At 43.4% G+C, this 18404-nt stretch overlaps 1 protein-coding gene across 1 annotated transcript in view; it reads left to right on the top strand.

The window, feature by feature from the left end:
• CDS1 (CDP-diacylglycerol synthase 1) overlaps window positions 1-10404 on the top strand; it is a 37079-nt gene extending 26675 nt beyond the window's left edge. The window contains exons 9-13 of the mRNA XM_075023377.1: window positions 754-822; window positions 1636-1788; window positions 4377-4496; window positions 6471-6574; window positions 7771-10404. Of these exons, the coding sequence (XP_074879478.1) occupies window positions 754-822; window positions 1636-1788; window positions 4377-4496; window positions 6471-6574; window positions 7771-7900 (576 nt within the window). The 3' untranslated portion in view covers window positions 7901-10404. The remainder of the gene's footprint in view (window positions 1-753; window positions 823-1635; window positions 1789-4376; window positions 4497-6470; window positions 6575-7770) is intronic.
• Window positions 10405-18404: the final 8000 nt, after the last annotated feature.

Here is an 18404-nt window from a genome sequence, read left to right on the forward strand (position 1 = left end):
ATACCTGTTCCTCATTTGACCTTGCTGACGTAGCACTGGGAAGGGCTCAAGTAGTAATCTTCCTATTCTGGTAGAATATACAAGATCCTACAGAAAGCCATGAATTACTATTTTCATGATGTTGCCATGTTAACTTTTGGGTATTTACTTGGTTCTGATATTAAACTGTTCCTAAATTGAAAATGTGATAGAATTTGATCAAGAAAATAGCTTGCTACGCTGGTCTCTTGAGGCCTGCAGTTATTTGCTGTATTAGTTTGCCAGTCTGTATGTAGGAAGCTAGTGTCTCCCGAGGGGCATCCCTAGCAGTAGTTGCCTAACGCCCAGGCTTCTGTTGCTATCTAAATGTGCACTTGCTAGCAGAGGTCTCTAGCAGAGCCATAGCATGCTCATGAAGGTTTCCAAGTCTTCTGCTTGAAGGAGCTCAGCTGTTTAATCAGGGTCAGCTGTGGCCAGAGGCAGGCAGCAGCCTCCAGACAGCAGCAGCAGATGGGAAGGGAGCTCTCTGTTCCCTCAAGTTGCCCAGTGGCACCAACCAAACTGTGACACTTTCCCTCCTTGTCTCGGACAGGTCCTTGCCATACTCCTCTATCTGTCACGTTCAGTGGCTGCGGCTGCTAACATTCAGTATTTCACACATATCTTTGCAAAACCGAGTAGGAGCTTGATTTTCACAAACAAGGTCCAGAAATAGAGTAAAAAAGGGTTCAGTGATGCAACTGATGAGGCTAACGCTATCTCTTTTGTGCCTAGCTGTCTCCCAAGAAGACCTGGGAAGGGTTCATTGGAGGCTTCTTTTCCACAGTTGTATTTGGATTTATTGTAAGTAACCACAGGACTTTCCTTGTGTAGGTTCAGTCTTCAACTTCCTGTTTTTACTTGAAGTGAAATTACTGACAAATTTGGTCATCTCAAACTGCTGAAAGCCTAAGAGTTAGGGTTTTTTTGTGGCTAGAGAATTCTGCCAATTCGTAACTAGCTAGAAAGGCTAGGCAAGGCTTGCACCTCTCCTGAATAGGTTATAGTGACCATTTTTGCCAATACTGTTAATATATCTGGAATTGTTTTATCTATTAGTTGCATCTATTTTGAAATTGAAGTTTATAGATAGCATTATTTATCTTTCTAAAGTAGTATTTTTTTATTACATACTTTATAATGACATTCCTCCTGAGAAGTAGTTTATGCTGACCATGTGCATAGAACATGATTAACAGCATACAGTAACTGTTCTGGTAAGTTATTTATCCCCAAGGTCAGCAGAACTCGTAACAGCCAAACTTGGTAGAAGCAATAGTTCAAGTTTTAATGGAGAAGTGAACTGCAAAGAAATGATGAGTGGCTAACATTTTGGGATTTCATAATGCAGAAACATCCAGTAGATATGAATTTGAGAGATATGAAAATGAAAACAAGTTGGGAAATCATCACTAAGTGCATTGAACGTCCACATTTGTCTGCCTTGTTGAGGCATTCTCTAATTTAAACAGGCTAATTTTACTCCATTCTGGGTCTCTTTGTTATTAAAAAGATTTTCATTATCCTCAGCTTGTGATGACAAAGTCATCCATTACAGTATGATTTTTGACTGTAACAACAAATGCCTATGTCAGGAGTCCTTGTTTTGCTTTTCAGTTTTCCTACTTTTTGGCTCAACATCAGTACTTTGTCTGCCCTGTGGAATATAACAGCGAAACCAACAGATTTGTGACAGAGTGTGAACCTTCAGAGCTCTTTCAGATGAAGAAGTACTCTGTGCCACCATTGCTTCAGGCTGTGTTGGGATGGGTAAGGAAAAAATCAAGGCTTTGGTTAAAATTGAAATCGTACTTTGCAGCTCGAATGGTTTTCTAAACCTTTTTAGGAAGGTATATGAATGCTGGTAAGGCTTGAAGGGTAAGAACTGAATCGATACCATGAGCCTCCCTGTTGCTCAGACAGGGGAGGTGGTCACCCAAGCAGAATTTAAATGCATTGCTGGAGTAACCCAAGGAAACCCACCTGTGTTCTTGTGGCCGGTATTCTCTTTGTGCTGGCAATGGATGTCACTTAAGCATTTTGCAGACAAACCTATTTTTGAAGAGCAACCTTTACATTTTTGTGGAAAGTGGACAAAGGCTTGTTATGGCCCAAATTAGTAGCAAGATTAAGTAATCTTGTAGAAGTTCATTCTGTTTTCAGCTAGTGTGTAACTGCTGTTAGTAGGATTGGACTTGTACTTTCTTCACCACATACCATCCTGCGAGTTAATCCCATTATTTCTGTGCTGAGTGAAAAAGGACTACCAGTAATAGTTCCAGTAGTAGTATGAGTAATGTAGTCACCAACCCTTTTCCTCACACCCAGCCTGCAAATTCTTTTTAAGTAAGCTGTTGTATCTTTACCTGTCAGGAAATAGGTCATCAATTATCCTACCATACAAAGCAGTGCTTCCAAAGTCACAGGCTCTAGAGGCACTCCAACAGGAAGAGAATACCAAAGAGAAACAAAGAGGTCTGTCATTATCTTTCCTTTAGGGCAATGAGGAGGTGACTGGGATAAATGCAGAACAAGCGGGTTCTGCAGTGCTCCCCTCTCTTGTGCAGTGACTCAGCACAGAGAGTGAGTGCACAGCACTGGGGAAGGCAATGAATGTTACCTGTGGTTACATGGGTGTAACACTGAAGGAGAAAAGTTGATATGGTTACAAGAAGAAAGCACAAACTGGAAACTGTAGCAACCAAACCTAAGACTAAAAGTAATTAATGGCTACAGTTGGTACTTGGAAAAGCAAGATTACATCTAGAAGGAGCTCTTAGATTTTCACACCGAATTAATGTATTGTTGCCTCAGGGACTGTGGCATTGATTGCAAATTTAATAAAGGTTTTTCTGCACAAAAACATGATGTGGACTGAGCAGAGAAAAATCTGCGTCCAGCTATATTGTGTATTTGGTAAAGGGCAATGAGATGGGAATGCCCAGCTCTGTGCCAGTCTAATAGAGAGCTATCAGTTAACACTAAATAGAGATTGTAGTTCCGTGGGCACTTCTGGAGTACTTTTTCCAGGCTCTAACAAGCCTTTTGAGGAAAGAATTAGTTTTAGCACTTTATAGAAAGTAAAATTGAATCTACTTGTTTGGGCAACAGCCTGGGTTTGGTTTTCCCTCTGTTACTCAATTCCTGATGTTCTCTCTCAGAAGTATGACCAGATGTTATGTTTGGAAGACATTTTGCTTGGTGTCAAAAGATGTTGAGCCTTGTGTTCTTCCAACAAAATGGACTTAATTCCAACTCATAAACTTTTCTGTTTGACCAACTGAATAGTTTAGCCTAAAAGAAAGGTGTCTTGAGATAACTGCACAAACCAGTCAAGGAGTTAATTGGTGTTGGCCAGCTGTCATGCAAATTAGAAACACAAGGTACAGGATTTTTCAGCTACAGATGGTATTTTTCAAGACTTTCTAGCAAGGTGTGCTCTGCCCTCAGGGATGAGGCCAGCATAGCATTCCCTCAAAGGCTGGAGGTTTTACCATTGACTTGAAAGTGCTCAAAGCTGAGTTACAAAAAAACACCAAAACACCAACCCCCAAAACAGAAAACCCAAACAAGCCAGAAAACCCCAATCAAAAAAAACCCCAAACCCAACAAACCCAAAACACCCCAACCACCCACCCCCCCCCCCCCTTTTTTCTAATCTGTGTCAGGAAGGAAAGCAGATATCTGTTGCCAGTGAAGTCTCTCTTATCTGTAAGAACCTGAAAGGATCAAAACAAATTTCAAGTCTGTGAACAGGCTGAGAGGAAAAATATCTGTTTAAATGCAACCCAAAAAGTATTAATGGGGGTAAACCTTTTATCTCCCATTATTGCTGTACATACACAAAGGCGACAGTATGATGGACTAGTGAGAAATTCATATCTATCTTGTGAGAGCACTTGAAAGAAGTGACAGTGAATTGCGTGAAGGTGACAAGTTTGTGGAGAGCATTGGGTCACTTACTAGAGCAATACTAGGAATTTGTGGAAAGCTCCTTTGTTTACAGGAAACGGAGCTGGAAAAGCAGAGCCAGGAAAGACTAGAGAGTCCCATCGTACGTTACAGGATTAGTAGTATTGTTCCTTATGATCAGCTAAAGGATTGGCTGAAAACCACATCATTTGTTAAAGTCAGCTGCTCTAGCAACCCCAAATACTTCATCCTGTTCACATGACCAGACCTTTCAGCAGCTTTCTGCAGTGTGTCTACTTTTCCTTTCTCTACAGTATTAGTTTGTGTCAGGAAAACTGGAGCTTTGCAGAAATTTGCTCTGTAAGAGCCCCATTTAAAAATATTTAAGCTTAAAATGCCTACAATCAAACATATTGAAATACAGTGCTAATTATTTTTTCTTGTAGGAAACAGTGAATATGTACCCATTTCAGATGCACAGCATTGCACTGTCAACATTTGCCTCATTAATTGGGCCATTTGGAGGATTCTTTGCCAGTGGATTTAAAAGAGCTTTCAAAATCAAGGTGTGTAACAACTTCTGTAAGCCAATTTTGTTTGGTTTTCTCTTTGAATTAAATAAATCGGTGGGTTTGTTTGGTTTTTTTAATCCTTCATTGTAGTACCTAGTGTTCCTACTAAGGTGCGATGATGTTCGAGCTGGTTTTTAGCATCAGCAGCAGTACTTAGTTTTATCAGATATATGTATGTGTTATTCTTAAAACTTTGCATCATCAACATGTGACTTTAGTGTTGGAAATCTAAGAATAATTTGGTTTCATATTTTGATTGATAATTACTCATCCAGGTCACATTGCAGAAGTGGTTTAGAGAAGCAAGATGTGAGATACTATACTTGACATGAAAGGCAATCTGTAGATGCCTAAGAAGCACCGACTGTCGTTTACCCTTTGGATTGTGGCTGGATGTGTTTTACCAATAGTATTTGTGTAGTACACAGATGCTAACTTGTCAGGTTGACCAAAGCATGCGATGTTTGGCTGCCTTTGCCAATACAGTGCCGCCTTATAACAAAAGTGTGTATTGGCAAATGATGTGACGTGCTAACCTCTGTTTATTGCAAAATGTGCGCTGTTGCTTGTGGCAGTGTTGTCCCTGGCTGGTATTAAGTAGCAGCAGGAGTATGGGAAGAGGGCAGCCCCAAATTTCCTTCTGACCTTCTTTATGTCTTGGTAGGACTGCTGTAATTCTTATCCTGTTGCTTGTTTTTGTTCTTCTTGTTCCCTTTGTCCACCAGTTTTGGCACATGCTTTGCACAGAAGCATATAAACCTCTCTGTTTGTGCTGAACCCCCATACATGTGCTTGTACTTACCCCTCTTTCTTATGCCGGTCCAAGCAGCTTGTCCAGCACTTTGCTAGCTACAGCCTCATGTGCTGTCATACCTGTACATCCAGGTAGCAAAAGACTTTGTGTGAAGAAGGGCTTTTGGGGGAAAAAAATGCTTCTGAAAAGCAGCACTTATTCTTAAAGCAGAACATTAAAAAGTAAATATTTTTTTAATACTTCTGGCCCCCAAGGTGGTGACAAAAGGACTGTTGGAAGACAGGGGTATTGTGGAATCATTACTGAAGGCAGCACATAGGCTAGGTTAGACACTCCATGCCTGCTCAGCACTGGAGTGCTGGAGTGGCACCAGCACAGTACTGGTTTAACTTGCTGGCAGCCACCCCACATGACTAAGGTCAGGGTTTTCACCCAGTGAGTGCACAAGTGAGTGTGGATGAAGAAAAGGATATATGTGGGTCATTTGACTGATAAACCTGTTCTACGGACAAGGCTGGGTAACACAAAGGTAGTGTATTGAGCTTTGGATCAGAAATATTTTTCTTTAAGTAGTGATAATTTTTTCACTACAGGGTTTTTTGATTCAGTTAAATATATTTCTATTGTATGCATACATTGAGGTTTTTAACTATGGTTACCAAGAGACCAGTGAAAAAAACAGCAGGTGAATGGGCAGTACGACTTGCAAAGCCAGTGTTAGACAGTGGAAAGAGTCTGCAGGTTACTGCTTCTCTTGTAGCAAATATATATTCCCTGGTAACAAGTGCTTCAGTGGCAGCTACCAGTAGAGGATAAAGCAATAAAAGTAAAAAAGAGGAGAATTAGATTCTGCAGAGGCAAGAGACGACAGCCTTTAGCTTAAGAGGCTTGCTATAAAATGAAGTACGTATAGGCACACAAGTGTACTCAGTACTGGCAAACCTGCACTTGACCTACCACTGTCCTCTTGTGTGATACTATGGACAAGGTGCTTCATCTCTTCTTTTTCTTCTCACCCCTTGACTCACCTTTGCAGTTAAAAACTACTTTAGCAAAGGAGGCTCTTGCACTTTTTGGCTCAATGCAGTGAAACTGTAGCTTAATTGCGGCCTTAATGTGCTGCTGTCAAGTGATACATCGTAGTGTGTTTCATCAGAATCACTGACCATGATTTTTCCCTCCCCCCGGTTCTCCCCATCCTTCACACCCAAAAGGATTTCGCAGACACAATCCCTGGGCATGGTGGGATAATGGATCGCTTTGATTGTCAGTACTTGATGGCCACTTTTGTTCATGTCTATATCACCAGCTTCATAAGGTATGGGCTTTTTACAATATTAACTGCTTAAGCTTGCATAGGAGCTGCACCATAGTTCCTTCATATAAGTAATGTCCCGCACTGTTAGCATAGCAGAGATTGCAGGTTTCGAAATCTGATTTATGCAATGATTTCAAATACAGAACTATTAAGAAAACATATGTCACTGCCTAGCATTTGTGTCAGGTTCAAGCTATGCCTTAATGTTTCTGTGACTACTGTTAAAGGTAACCTGTGTACCCTGAATACCAGAAAGTTTTGCATACCAGCCTCTTAGAAGTTTTACTAGAATTTACCTCCTTTACAGGGAGGTATAAGGATGGGGTTTTGGGCAGGAGGGTTGCTGCAGCATCTGCTTTCCCTGTGTGGTTCCTGAAGAGCCTGTAGATTATGAGACTGCAGTTCTTCCTCTAAGTTTCAGTATTTCTCAGTCACTTAACTTGGGATTTTCTGAGTAAGATGAAAACACTATGGTTAATGAGAGGAGACAACTTCTTAAAAATACTGCTCAACTTCCCTGAACCACACCAGCTTTCAAGAAGAAATCATGGGAATGACAATTCTCTTACAGTCAGTCATTTTAGTTCCTGGGGCAGGGAGGGGATCAAGGGGCTGTGGGTGTCCAAAGTGATACATGTCCTTAGTTTTGTAAATGCATATGACTAAATAATTATTAGATACCTAATTAACAACAGATCCTTTGCCTCGTATTTGGTCCATCTTAGAAGTAGACTGTAAATAAGTGACTAGCTAAAAATGAGGCTGTTATTTAGAAAAGCTTGGTTTAATTTGTGGTTTTCTTTACCAACTTAGACAACTTTCCGTTTAGTTCAACAGTACACAACTTATCTGGCAACAGATACTAAACTGAAAAAGATCTGTTGATGAAAAATGTTGATTACAGTGATTGAGGATGAATCAGTGAATCTTACTTGTCATAAGCCTTCTTAATATCCCCATTTGACAGCAAATACAAGAAATGCTTTTTAGTTTCTGTTCAAATTGAGCTAAGGAGTATGCTTTGCCAGTAATGCTCACCCATGCGTCCTGAAGAGATAGACTGCGAGAAATCCGTAACTTGGTGTCCCCAAAAAAGGGAAGGCATTGTTTGTGCAGCAAGAGGAAAATGGAAAGCTGTTGAAAAGTTTCTTTAGAGCTCCTGCTCACAAAAAAAAATATTCTTTTTTCATTGACAGGGGTCCAAGTCCCAGCAAATTACTGAAACAGCTGTTGATACTTCAGCCCGAGCAACAATTAAGCGTGTATAAATCCCTGAAATCTCACCTCGTTGAAAAAGGGATCCTGCAGCCATCTCTGAGAGGGTAGTTTGTCGAAACGGAGGACTAGAAGAAACCTCCGTTTACAAGAAGCCTGTGGAAAAGCATTGCAAATGTGCACATAGATAATAGCTAAAGGAAGAGTAGTTTGTGGTCCGCCAGAGGTTAATGTTTCCTGAAATGAATGTGAATGCTATGACTTCCTATTAGGACACAGAAGATCTCTTACTCCTGAAGCAATGAAAATGCTTGCAAAGTAACAGTACACATGCTGTATATTTTAGTTCCTGAAGTGGATGGCAGCAGTCTGCCTTCAGCGCCCAGCCTGACAGGCCTTGTATTTTAAAAAAGAATAAAAATTCACCTTTAGTTTTTAATGAGTTATTTAATATTATATATCTTAGCAATACTTTTTTGGTCTCCAGTGGTTACTGAAGCATAAACAGATGAGGCAGGTGGTCACTTTTACGTAGCCCTGTGCTGAAATTACAACTGCCCAGAAAATACTTGTTAGCCCAGTCAAAGAGCTACTTATGCCTGCTGTATCAGACTACCTGTATTTACTAAGTTGCTATGAAGGTTAAACTTAGCTCTGTTTTTAATCAAACAGCTTTCTTATGAAACTATTTCATGCTTTCAAGAGAGAACTACCTTTACTGAAGTACAGCTGGGCTGTTTGGGCTGTGGAGCCACTATTTTTTTTGTTAATGTTACAGATTATAAACAAGCATCTACATCCAAGAGTAGAGATTACCTGAGAAAATGGGATTCTCCAACCTGGTGAACAGATTGGAGAGAATCTGGAGTTTAAGCCCTGGGTTTCCACGGCCTGGTCAGTGTCTGAAGACAGTAATTCAAGCCTTATTCCTTGTGCCTCTTTTAACTACCACGTAGAATGGGGGTATTTCATTCTTTTTAAAAGCACTTTGAGGTCCTGAGTAAAAAGTGAAGTTTAACTGCTGTTTTATTAATGTGTTACTCAGTGAAGGCAGAAACTTTTATCTCATGAATGTGCACAGTGCAAGACGGGATGCATGGTTTTTCTGCTCTGTGTTATTATTTATTAAGAAGATCCTCAAGCAAGCTTGGGTAACCACATAGGTGTTTGAATGGAGAATTTTTATAGAAAGCAGCTATTCTGTAGACTTAGTGGGGCATGTGAGGAAAGCTGATGCTCTGTAATTCTCAATCCTAGCTGTTTTCTAACTTTTTTCATCATGTGATGTCTTGATGCGAATAAAAATACAAACTTTTTTTGAAATGACAAAAATTACTCCTGTACAAACAGAAAGCACAAATGCCAATTTTGTTTTGGTATACTGTAACTTGATACAATTTAATTTTTCCGACTAATTGTAAATAAGTTTCTCCTGTGGTGAACGTACCAATACCAGGTATATGTGTGTGTATATATATATATATATAAAAAATATTAAAGGGTGTGTATATATATATTAAAGGTGAAAATTTTAAATGGTTGGTGCTACTTGAGGATAAAACCATGGAGAAAATAACTAGGGTGGGTGATAAGGTGTATCTGTAAAATTTGACTGCTTTTTGTTGAACCATGCAGCTGAGACCACCGTGCACTCTGTTTTGCACTTAGGCCATAGTAGCGTGGGTACAGCTTGTGTATGGAAAAGCACGCCTGTACATGGCTATGAAATGAAATCCGGTCTAAAGTAGTTCCTGTTCATGTCAGGTATTTGACCGAATTAAATTATGTCTGACCTGGAGATTGCAGTACTTTATTGAAGGAACACTCCAAGAGGTGAAAAACGTCGCCAGCTGCTTGTCCGTCTGGCCAAGTGACTTGGCTTATTAGTTGGAGGGGACTGAATTTCAGCCCTTCTGCCAGAAGGGCAGCATAGTCTGAGGTTAAAAGGTAGCACAGCCAGGGAGTGAGATGTGTGGAAAGGCACTTTAAAAAGAAGGGGAGGGAGAACGAAAGGGTGACCAAAGTAGCATACCCGGAAAACTAAGTCTTAGATGAGGCTTTGGTTATGTACAGTACTTTGGTAGATGCTTATGAAAAACCACAGCTATACTGAAGCTGGTATATCTTTATCCTGGGTATTTAAAAAAAAAAATAAATTAAAAAATTTAAAATTAAAAAGTTATATATAGACTATATATATATAAAGCTAATTGTTACTTTGGAAACTTGAACTTTTTAGTGTAATTTTATAGCATGTATAATAAGGAAGTTAAAATATATTTTAGCATTTAATACAACAGCATTTGCAATTAGTTGCTATCTATTTGCACAATAGAAAGTTCAACACTGCGATTCTGATATTCAATGTTAGAATGAAGAAGGGATCACTTGTGAACTCAGTCATCAATTTTCTGGCTTAGGCTTGGTGTAAATAAAGCTCAGCAGGACCTGTCACTGTGAAGTGACAACTACGCTTGCTTACTGTGAAGTGCATTTACCCCACTCGTTAGTTCAAGCAGGAAAATTTAACTTTTTACACCAGTGATTCTTTTCACTTGCACTATAATTACCTGTTGAGCAAAAAAAATGTATATTATGTAAATATTGTAAATGGTATGAGCATATAATGTCTGTTTTAGTTTGACTGTTTCAATCTTTCATTGAAGCAGGTGTTGTAAAAAAAAAATAAAACTAGGACAGAAGTCCTCCTGTCTTGTATTTCCTATAGCATGCACAGTGGGTGTAGATTTCTTAACAAGAATTTATATTCCTTTATATTATTCCGTAAAGTTGTGTTCTTAATAGCAAAGCCCGCTATTCATTTCCTACCTTTTGCCCCTCAAGAATTCAGGCCATCCTTGACTGTTGCTGCAAGCAACTTGTATGATGTGCCTCATCTCCAAAGACATGCAAACTTATAATCTTTTCCAAAAGATGCACACTTCAACATCGTGTGCTTTCCCCAAGTGGTTGGGGCACAGTGTGCAATGCAGTGTGGCTATTGCAGTTACCTGGAGCTGACAGAATGGAAAAGCGATGCTTTCATTGCCCTCTGCAGTTACTTCCCTCCATGTAGGAAGCTGCTACTTTCGTGGGTGCTGCCCGCAGCCTCTACAGCACACCAGTGAGAAGCTAGAAGAGGCTGCCACAGGCATCAAGACCTGATCCTGGCTCTCTTGGTTCTCCCCATGGTTTACAACCAGTAAGAGAGGTCACTCACTTGGGCTAGACCGAACAACTGGAAGCGCTGCGGTGAGCGTGGCGCTTGCTCAACGGGTGAGCTCCAGTTGTAGGGACGCTTCCTGAGATGGCCAGGTAGGACTTTCTCTGGTGTCTGGGCCCCCACTGTGTCACAAGGACAGTACTGCTGCTCCCAGCCACCGCTGGTCCCTCTTGCTTCCACTCCAGGTATCCGCAAAGAAACGGCAGAGAGGGGAGGGTGCGGCAACACCAAGACTAAAGCTCCTGCTCAGGGAGAACCTAGTGACTCCTCTTTCCACCCTGACACATTCTGCCTCTGGAAACATGAGTAATCTTTCAGTTTTCTTGATGACAGGGGTTGTGAAAGTGTCTTATTTGGAACACCACTTCCCATTCTTTATTCCTGGAGCTGCTGGCACGGGCCTGTCAGTATTCACCGTGCACGAAGGGGCAGCAGCTGGCAGCTGCCTCTCCCCTGCTTTCCTGTTCCTAAGCATTGGGTCTGAGGCCCTTCACCTCCTGCAGCCTCAAACCAACCAGGTAACAAATGCATCTCGTTTCTGAGTTATAAAGAAGACTGCAACATCTGTTAAACACTCACAATCAGCAAATCATGTCTGTGCTGTGCACCTCCTCAGACTTTAGAAAACTACTGGAGAAGCACAGAGGGAGCATTCCTGTGGTCTGCATCCACAGCTCTTCTGAGGAAAGGAAGGGGAAAGTTAGTGGTGGGTTTTCTCTTGCTAGACAATGTTTTGGACTGTTACTTGCACAGAAACCGGAAATTTTTAGTTTCAACAGGCAGAACACTTCCAAGGCATATTTGCTGAGGCAGTTGGAAAGAGCTGCTTTCAGGGACACTAGCATAGCAGTGGACTGGCCTGACAGCCAAAGTAATCCTTGTTTGTGCAGTTGCAGCAGAGGGAATTAGTAACTTTTTTTTTTTTTTAAATGTTGACTTCAGTTGTCCTACATAACATTTAAGCCACACTGTGCAGAGTCCCTTTGTCCAGCTTGTACAAGAATCTGCACATAGCTAAGGTACAATTGCTCTTTCTCTTGCAAATAGTTTCTCAATTATAAAATGGATAGTCAATTTCATAGTTTAGAAATTTCAAATAGCATAAACTTAGACATAAGTCCTGTATCTGACAGGATTCCAGAAACAGGTGGTAATGTATCACTCATAAACATAGAATCATAGACTCACTTAGGTTGGAAAAGACCCTTAAGATTCTCAAGTCCAACCATTAATGTACCACAGAATACTACAGACGTTATGATTTCTTCATTGCATACATATTGCACTGACTTCCCAATAATGCTGCTTGTTCTGTGAATTACAGGGACACGTTTTGATCTCTAAAGGAACAGGTGAGAAAGACTGGTATTATTAGGAATTCATTAGCACAGGCATATCTTTTGCAAGTGAATATGACTCCTTTCTCATAGGGAAGTCAAGGCATAAGGCTTCAGCCCCATTTAAGTGCCACCAGTTCACTTGCATTTGCCTAAGTCAAGGTGCAATAGCAGCAGTTTGCTTCCTCAAGCGGTTGTTGCTCCCATGCCAAGTGACCAGGCAATCACGTTTTGAGCTAATATCTCACGTGCAGCTTTAAGAGCAAGAGGATAGGTTTTTACTTCTGCTGTTAGAACCCTGCTCTTTGATCACAAGAAATCAAATACTTGTGCTATCTATCTGGCAGGAATTGTGCACACCTCTAAAGAAAGCATAGCAAGAGCTCTAATTGCCCAATAGTAGCTTATATCAACTATCTAACTGTGGCTAATCATTGGCGTTTGTATGTACTTGAAGAGCATGTGTAGCTCTGCGTACTTTGACCTTGCTTCTGGTGTGACAGACTATCATACCTGCCAAATGTAGGCTATCCCGAGATAGTGAGAAGCAAGCTCTGCCAGACTCCGTGCTGTGCTATGTCCAGCTGCACCGAAACAAGTTTCTGACTTCAAATTCAGGTGGAAGCGCTGTAAAACACCAGGCCAGGTCCTTTCTTCCTGTAGCAGCTAAGATGCAGGCAAGCCTCTGGACAGTTGACTCATATTTGTTTTGAAGAAGAATGTGAAAAAACAACACGTCTGCCTTTAATCTAATCATGCCTAATTGTGCACAACCTTTTCTTTGTACAGCATCCTGCAGGCTAACTTTCAACCCCTGCACAACTGGCACTAGTGATGCTTTGAGGTATCGCATCTACCATATTGCAATCCACCTGATTTATACCTGAGCCCAGCAGACAGCGTCCTGCCTGCTGCTTGGTTTTCTCAGACACCTGCCCCAGGACATATCCAGCCTGGCAAGGGAGGCCTGATCCTGCTCATTGTCTGTCTTGCAGAAGCCTTGTGTCAGCGTGGGTCTGGTTGTGAGCTGCCCATCTGTGCTGGGTCGCTGGAGAAGTCAGGGCTTTCCCTCAGTATATCTCCTAAGCCTTCCCTCATGTCTTCCTAAGCCCTCACCTGGGTAAGTGACTGGGTTCTAAACCTGGCTGGACCTCAGGCTTCTAGTCAAGGAGCATAAAACCCCCTACTTTTTCTGGAAACATTGCACCCAGCGAGCTCATCGCATGCACCAGGCAAATTAACTTGGTTTTCACATACTGGAGGAGAAAAACGTGTTTATCTTGGACACAGCCAGAGAGACCCACTCTGAGAAACAGATAAGCAGAAGATGGGGGGGGGGGGGGGGCGCTGCCGCTCCAGAGCAAGTCCTTGCCAGGACTGGGGTGAAACCCTGAACACTGAGTTCATTCGGTGCATGTGTGGCAACACAAGGTAACCAGCGGGCAGACCCCATCCTCTTCTGCCTTCTGCCCCTCTGTACAAGGCAACATGCTGCGGTGGGGAGGAGAGGCTGAGCCCCACGACATAGGGAGGCTCCTGAAGGAGTGCAGGGGATGCATGAGAGGGGATGGCTTGGGCTGAGCGGACATCTACCAGGGTCTCCATGCCATGTGGCAAGGCAGTGAAGTCAAGGCGCAATGGCTGTTGCGGTGACGGCCTCTCAGCCAACTGACAGAAAACCTCTAGGACTTCTTGCCAAAGGATCTTCTGGATGCATAATATTTACATGGGTTTGAGACAAGTTTGGGCAACACCGAGGTTTGTTGAATAGGTAACACCGGCACGTGGCCTAGGATGAGCTGAAAATTACGAGAGGCCAGAATAGTACTTGGAGTATCTTAAATACCTGCTCTGGCTTTATGCTTTTGTTGCCATCTCCTTATGGTCAGCGTTGGACACGGGACACTCAGGTCAACCTTTGGCCAGACCGAGTACAGCCCTTTTTTTTGCTGACTTTCCTTTTCCTGTCTAACTGTTGGTCTCCCTTTTTAGGCTCAGTTTGTAAGACTCAAACATCCCTAATAGGGTCAGGCTAAATAACAAGCAAGTGTCACCCACAAACAGCCTCGCTTTGAAGACCCAACCACACAGGTTTGCAGCCAGCCCTCCCTCCGCAATACGCGGCCATCCCTCCCATTGAACTTGGTTGGGGTTTTTTCCCTTCTTTCAAACAAAGCAGACCACGTAGTCCAAAGAAACAGCCGTTCCTTTTTCCACGAGCATTTCACCAAGTATCTAGCGGAGCAGCAGGACCCCAAATCATGCCTGGGCTCTGGCTTCGGTCTGGCGAGGCAGGAGCCTTCACAACGGCAGGGGAGGGCAGCGTCGCCGCATCTGTAAGCGACACAAGCAGAGCGGGGGGGCTGCCAGCTCCCGGGCACGACGCAGAAGTTATTTGGGACAGTTCGGCAAGGAGAAGGAACCACGCTTAAGCAAGGAGTAGGTGGCATGTAACTGCTTCTCCTGCCCTTTTTCTTGAGGGCCAGTGGGATCACAAGGTCGGCAGGCTGCCTGGTTTGTAGGTGCAGAAAGGAATACGCAGGATGCACAGAATAACCCTTCTCTGAGCTCTGCTCAGCTCATTTGGAGTGGCCGCTCCACGCTGAAGCACAGTACTACGAGAAACACGCCAACCAGACTGAGTTTTTTCAAGGGAACAGAATGATCAGAGGAAGGTTTAAACACGCAGCCTAGAAGGGATGCCTGGATCACCCCAACGGAGTCAGTCTGGGGCACAGATGACTTGAAAGGGAACACGCAAGAGAAAGTTGTGAAAGGCCATCGCAAAGAGGAATGTACTAGATGAGAAGGGATGTGACTGGATGAGGGAAACGCTGTGGATGTTTTTTCCCTGGACTTTAGTAAAGCTTTTGACACCGTTTCCCACAGCATTCTGGAGAAACTGGCTGCTCGTGGCCAGACAGGTACATTCTTCACTGGGTAAAAAACTGGCAGGATGGTGTGAGAGACTGAAGGAGTTAATGTCTCAAACGTTGAGGCAGGGCAAGTTCTGCATAACCATGACCTCTGCCTAGCAAGGAACCACAGGTGAGAAGAAGCCCATCAGCACCCATCAGCAACAGGAGGGGGAGGGCGTGCTGGAGGGTGCACAGCTCCCTGTTCTGTTCTGCTGTTCTAGTATGCTGAACAGGGCAGCTCACCATGTATGGCTAAAGATCAGGTCTGCAGGGAAGGGGAAGCTACGCCCCAAACAACCCCCAAGCCCACGGCCCAAAGGCTACCTAATTAGCCTAATGAGTTTGAGTGCCTGCCCAAAGGAGGGGCAAGGGTGATAAAAGGACACAAACTGAAGCCCCACGTGTGTAAGCCTACTGGAACTGGACCCCTTGGCTGATTGAACCAACGCTGAATCCAGGACTGGTGAAACATCTCTCTCCCCCCTTTTCTGTATTCCCTACACCTCATCCCTTTAGACATAAACCGCTGACCAAGTCTGGGACTGAGTGGATCCAGCCGCCCTAGGCCCTTCTCTGAGAGGGAGTCTAGAAAGCAAGGGGGTCCACTCTGAACCTTGTGACTCAATGGGAAGGGGTCTCGTTATTGTCTTCCCTGAACTTATCCCCAAATAAGCAAGGCCTGTAGTATATGTTTGGTGATGTATTATTAGCACATGTTTACACAGTTTACTGACATGGTTTCATCCCAATTTTTGTGGTGAGCATGCCAATTCTTGTTGTGAGCAAATAAAAACTGAGTTTTGTGAGTTAAAGGATCCCTGGTGTCATTTCACCTTAATCCTGATCTGAGAATCAGCAAACCTGACTCATCATCCTGAGAAATTGGGATGTGACAGATGGCCAGGCCCAAAGAGTTGTGGTGACTGGAGTTAAATCCAGTTGGTGGCTGGTCACAAGTGGTGTTCCCCAGGGCTCAGTGTTGGGGCCAGTTCTGTTTAATATCTTTATCAATGATCTGGACGAGGTGATCAAGGGCACCCTCAGTAAATTTGCAGATGACACCAAGTTGGAAGGGAGGGTTGATCTGCTTAATGGCAGGAAAGCTCTACAGAGGGATCTGGACAGGCTGGATCAATGGGCCGAGGCCAATTGTATGAGGTTGTCCTGGTTTTGGCCGGGATAGAATTAACTTACTTTCTAGTAGCTGGTATAGTGCTATGTTTTGGGTTCAGTTTGAGAAGAATGTTGATAACACACTGATGTTTTCAGTTTTTGCTAAGTAGTGTTTAGACTAAGTCAAGGACTTTTCAGCTTCTCACACCCAGCCAGCAAGAAGGCTGGAGGGGCACAAGAAGTTGGGAGGGGTCACAGCCAGGGCAGCTGACCCAAACTGGCCAACGGGATAATCCATACCATGTGATGTCACATCTAGTATATAAACTGGTTGGAGGGGGTGGGGGAATTGCCACTCGGGAACTAACTGGGTGTTGGTTGGCAAGCGGTGAGCAATTGCATTGTGCATCACTTGTATATTCCAATCCTTTTATTATTATTATTGTCATAGTATTATTGTTATTATTATCATTATTAGTTTCTTCCTTTCTGTCCTATTAAACTGTCTTTATCTCAACCCACGAGTTTTACTTTTTTTTCCAATTCTTTCCCCCATCCCACTGGGGGCGGAGGGGGCGAGCGAGCGGCTGCGTGGTGCTTAGTTGCTGGCTGAGATTAAACCACGACAGAGGTTCAATGAGGCTAAGTGCTAGGTCCTGTACTTGGGTTACAACAACCCCACACAGGCTTGGGGAAGAGTGGCTGGAAAGCTGCCTGGCAGAAAAGGACCTGGGATGTGGTTTAGTGGTTGACTTGGCAGTGTTTAACAGTTGGACTTGATGATCTTAAAGTTCTTTTCCAGCCTAAAGGATTCTATGATTCTATGACTAGATAGGACAAGACTGCCAACTCAGCAAAAATAGTAATGCAGTCACAATCTGGAAAAAGAACGGGCAAGCCTGGACCATGAAAGCAGCTTCGGTGAAAGACACCGCAGCAGGAGGGCCAGAGCTGTGAGGGGGAGCCCTGCTGGGTACAGTAAAACCAACACCTTTGCTGCGACTGTACCAGGGCTTCAGTGGCCGGTTTCTCATACAACTGCTTGTGTTCACACAGAGGGATGTTTATGAAGTCTGTAATCCCAAATGCTTGAGCTCTTCAGGAAAAGGACATATTTGACTTCACTTGGATTAAATGCAAAAGTTGCTAATGTAAATGTGAAGATTTCAAGAACCAAAGCCCTTCTACTAGTATCCCCTGTGATTTTTACGGGGCACAAATTAGTACCTCTGCAGGTAAGTCCTGCAGTGACTGACAAAAGCAATACTATGTCCTGCCATGCTTCTAGCCATCCATTTATTTTCTTCCTCCTCCTCCTCCACGTCCTCCCTTCAGCCTTCACCTCCAGCCTCCTTGCAAATGGACACACCTGGAAGGACTGGCTCTGCAGAGACACATGCTGCAGAGCACTGACCCCTTGCAGAGAGCACCTCCCTGCCTGGCTAGCAGCATGCTCATCAGGATATGACAAAAATTCATATTTCTAGACGGTGAAGTGGTTATGGTCACAGAAAAGATGATTTATTGCACTGAAGCCTCCTGGGGTTTCAGTAGCCAAAAAGCAAGCAGCTGGTGAATATCAGGGAACACCAGGGAGACTACGCTGGGTGTAAGCCAGCTCTGCAGAGCACTGTGGCTTTCAGGCAGACACAGGGCTCTCCCCTGTCAGGGGACATGGAAATGCTGAGGGCTGGGACTGCATGACCAAGGGTGGCCTTAAAAGAGCTGCTGAGAGATGCAGCCTCCTGCTGCTCAGTGCTGAAAAGAGCTACAGCCCTTTAGCTGAGGCAATCTTAGATTATGATTGCCCTGATGGAAAAAAAAAACCTACCTCATATAACCAGCTTAAATATAGAGAAGCTGTAACAGTCTGGAGAGTTGTGGCATGTCATTCCAGCCAGTCTCCTATTAATACCAGCAGGAACAAGGACTACATGGTCAGCTAGCTGACCGTGCAGCCGAATTGCAGAGCACAGGAGCAAGTACTCTGGCTGATGCTCAGTGCTGCCCATTGCAAAGTTTGC

This window comes from Buteo buteo, chromosome 1 (assembly GCF_964188355.1).
Source record: "Buteo buteo chromosome 1, bButBut1.hap1.1, whole genome shotgun sequence".
Lineage (NCBI taxonomy): Eukaryota > Metazoa > Chordata > Aves > Accipitriformes > Accipitridae > Buteo > Buteo buteo.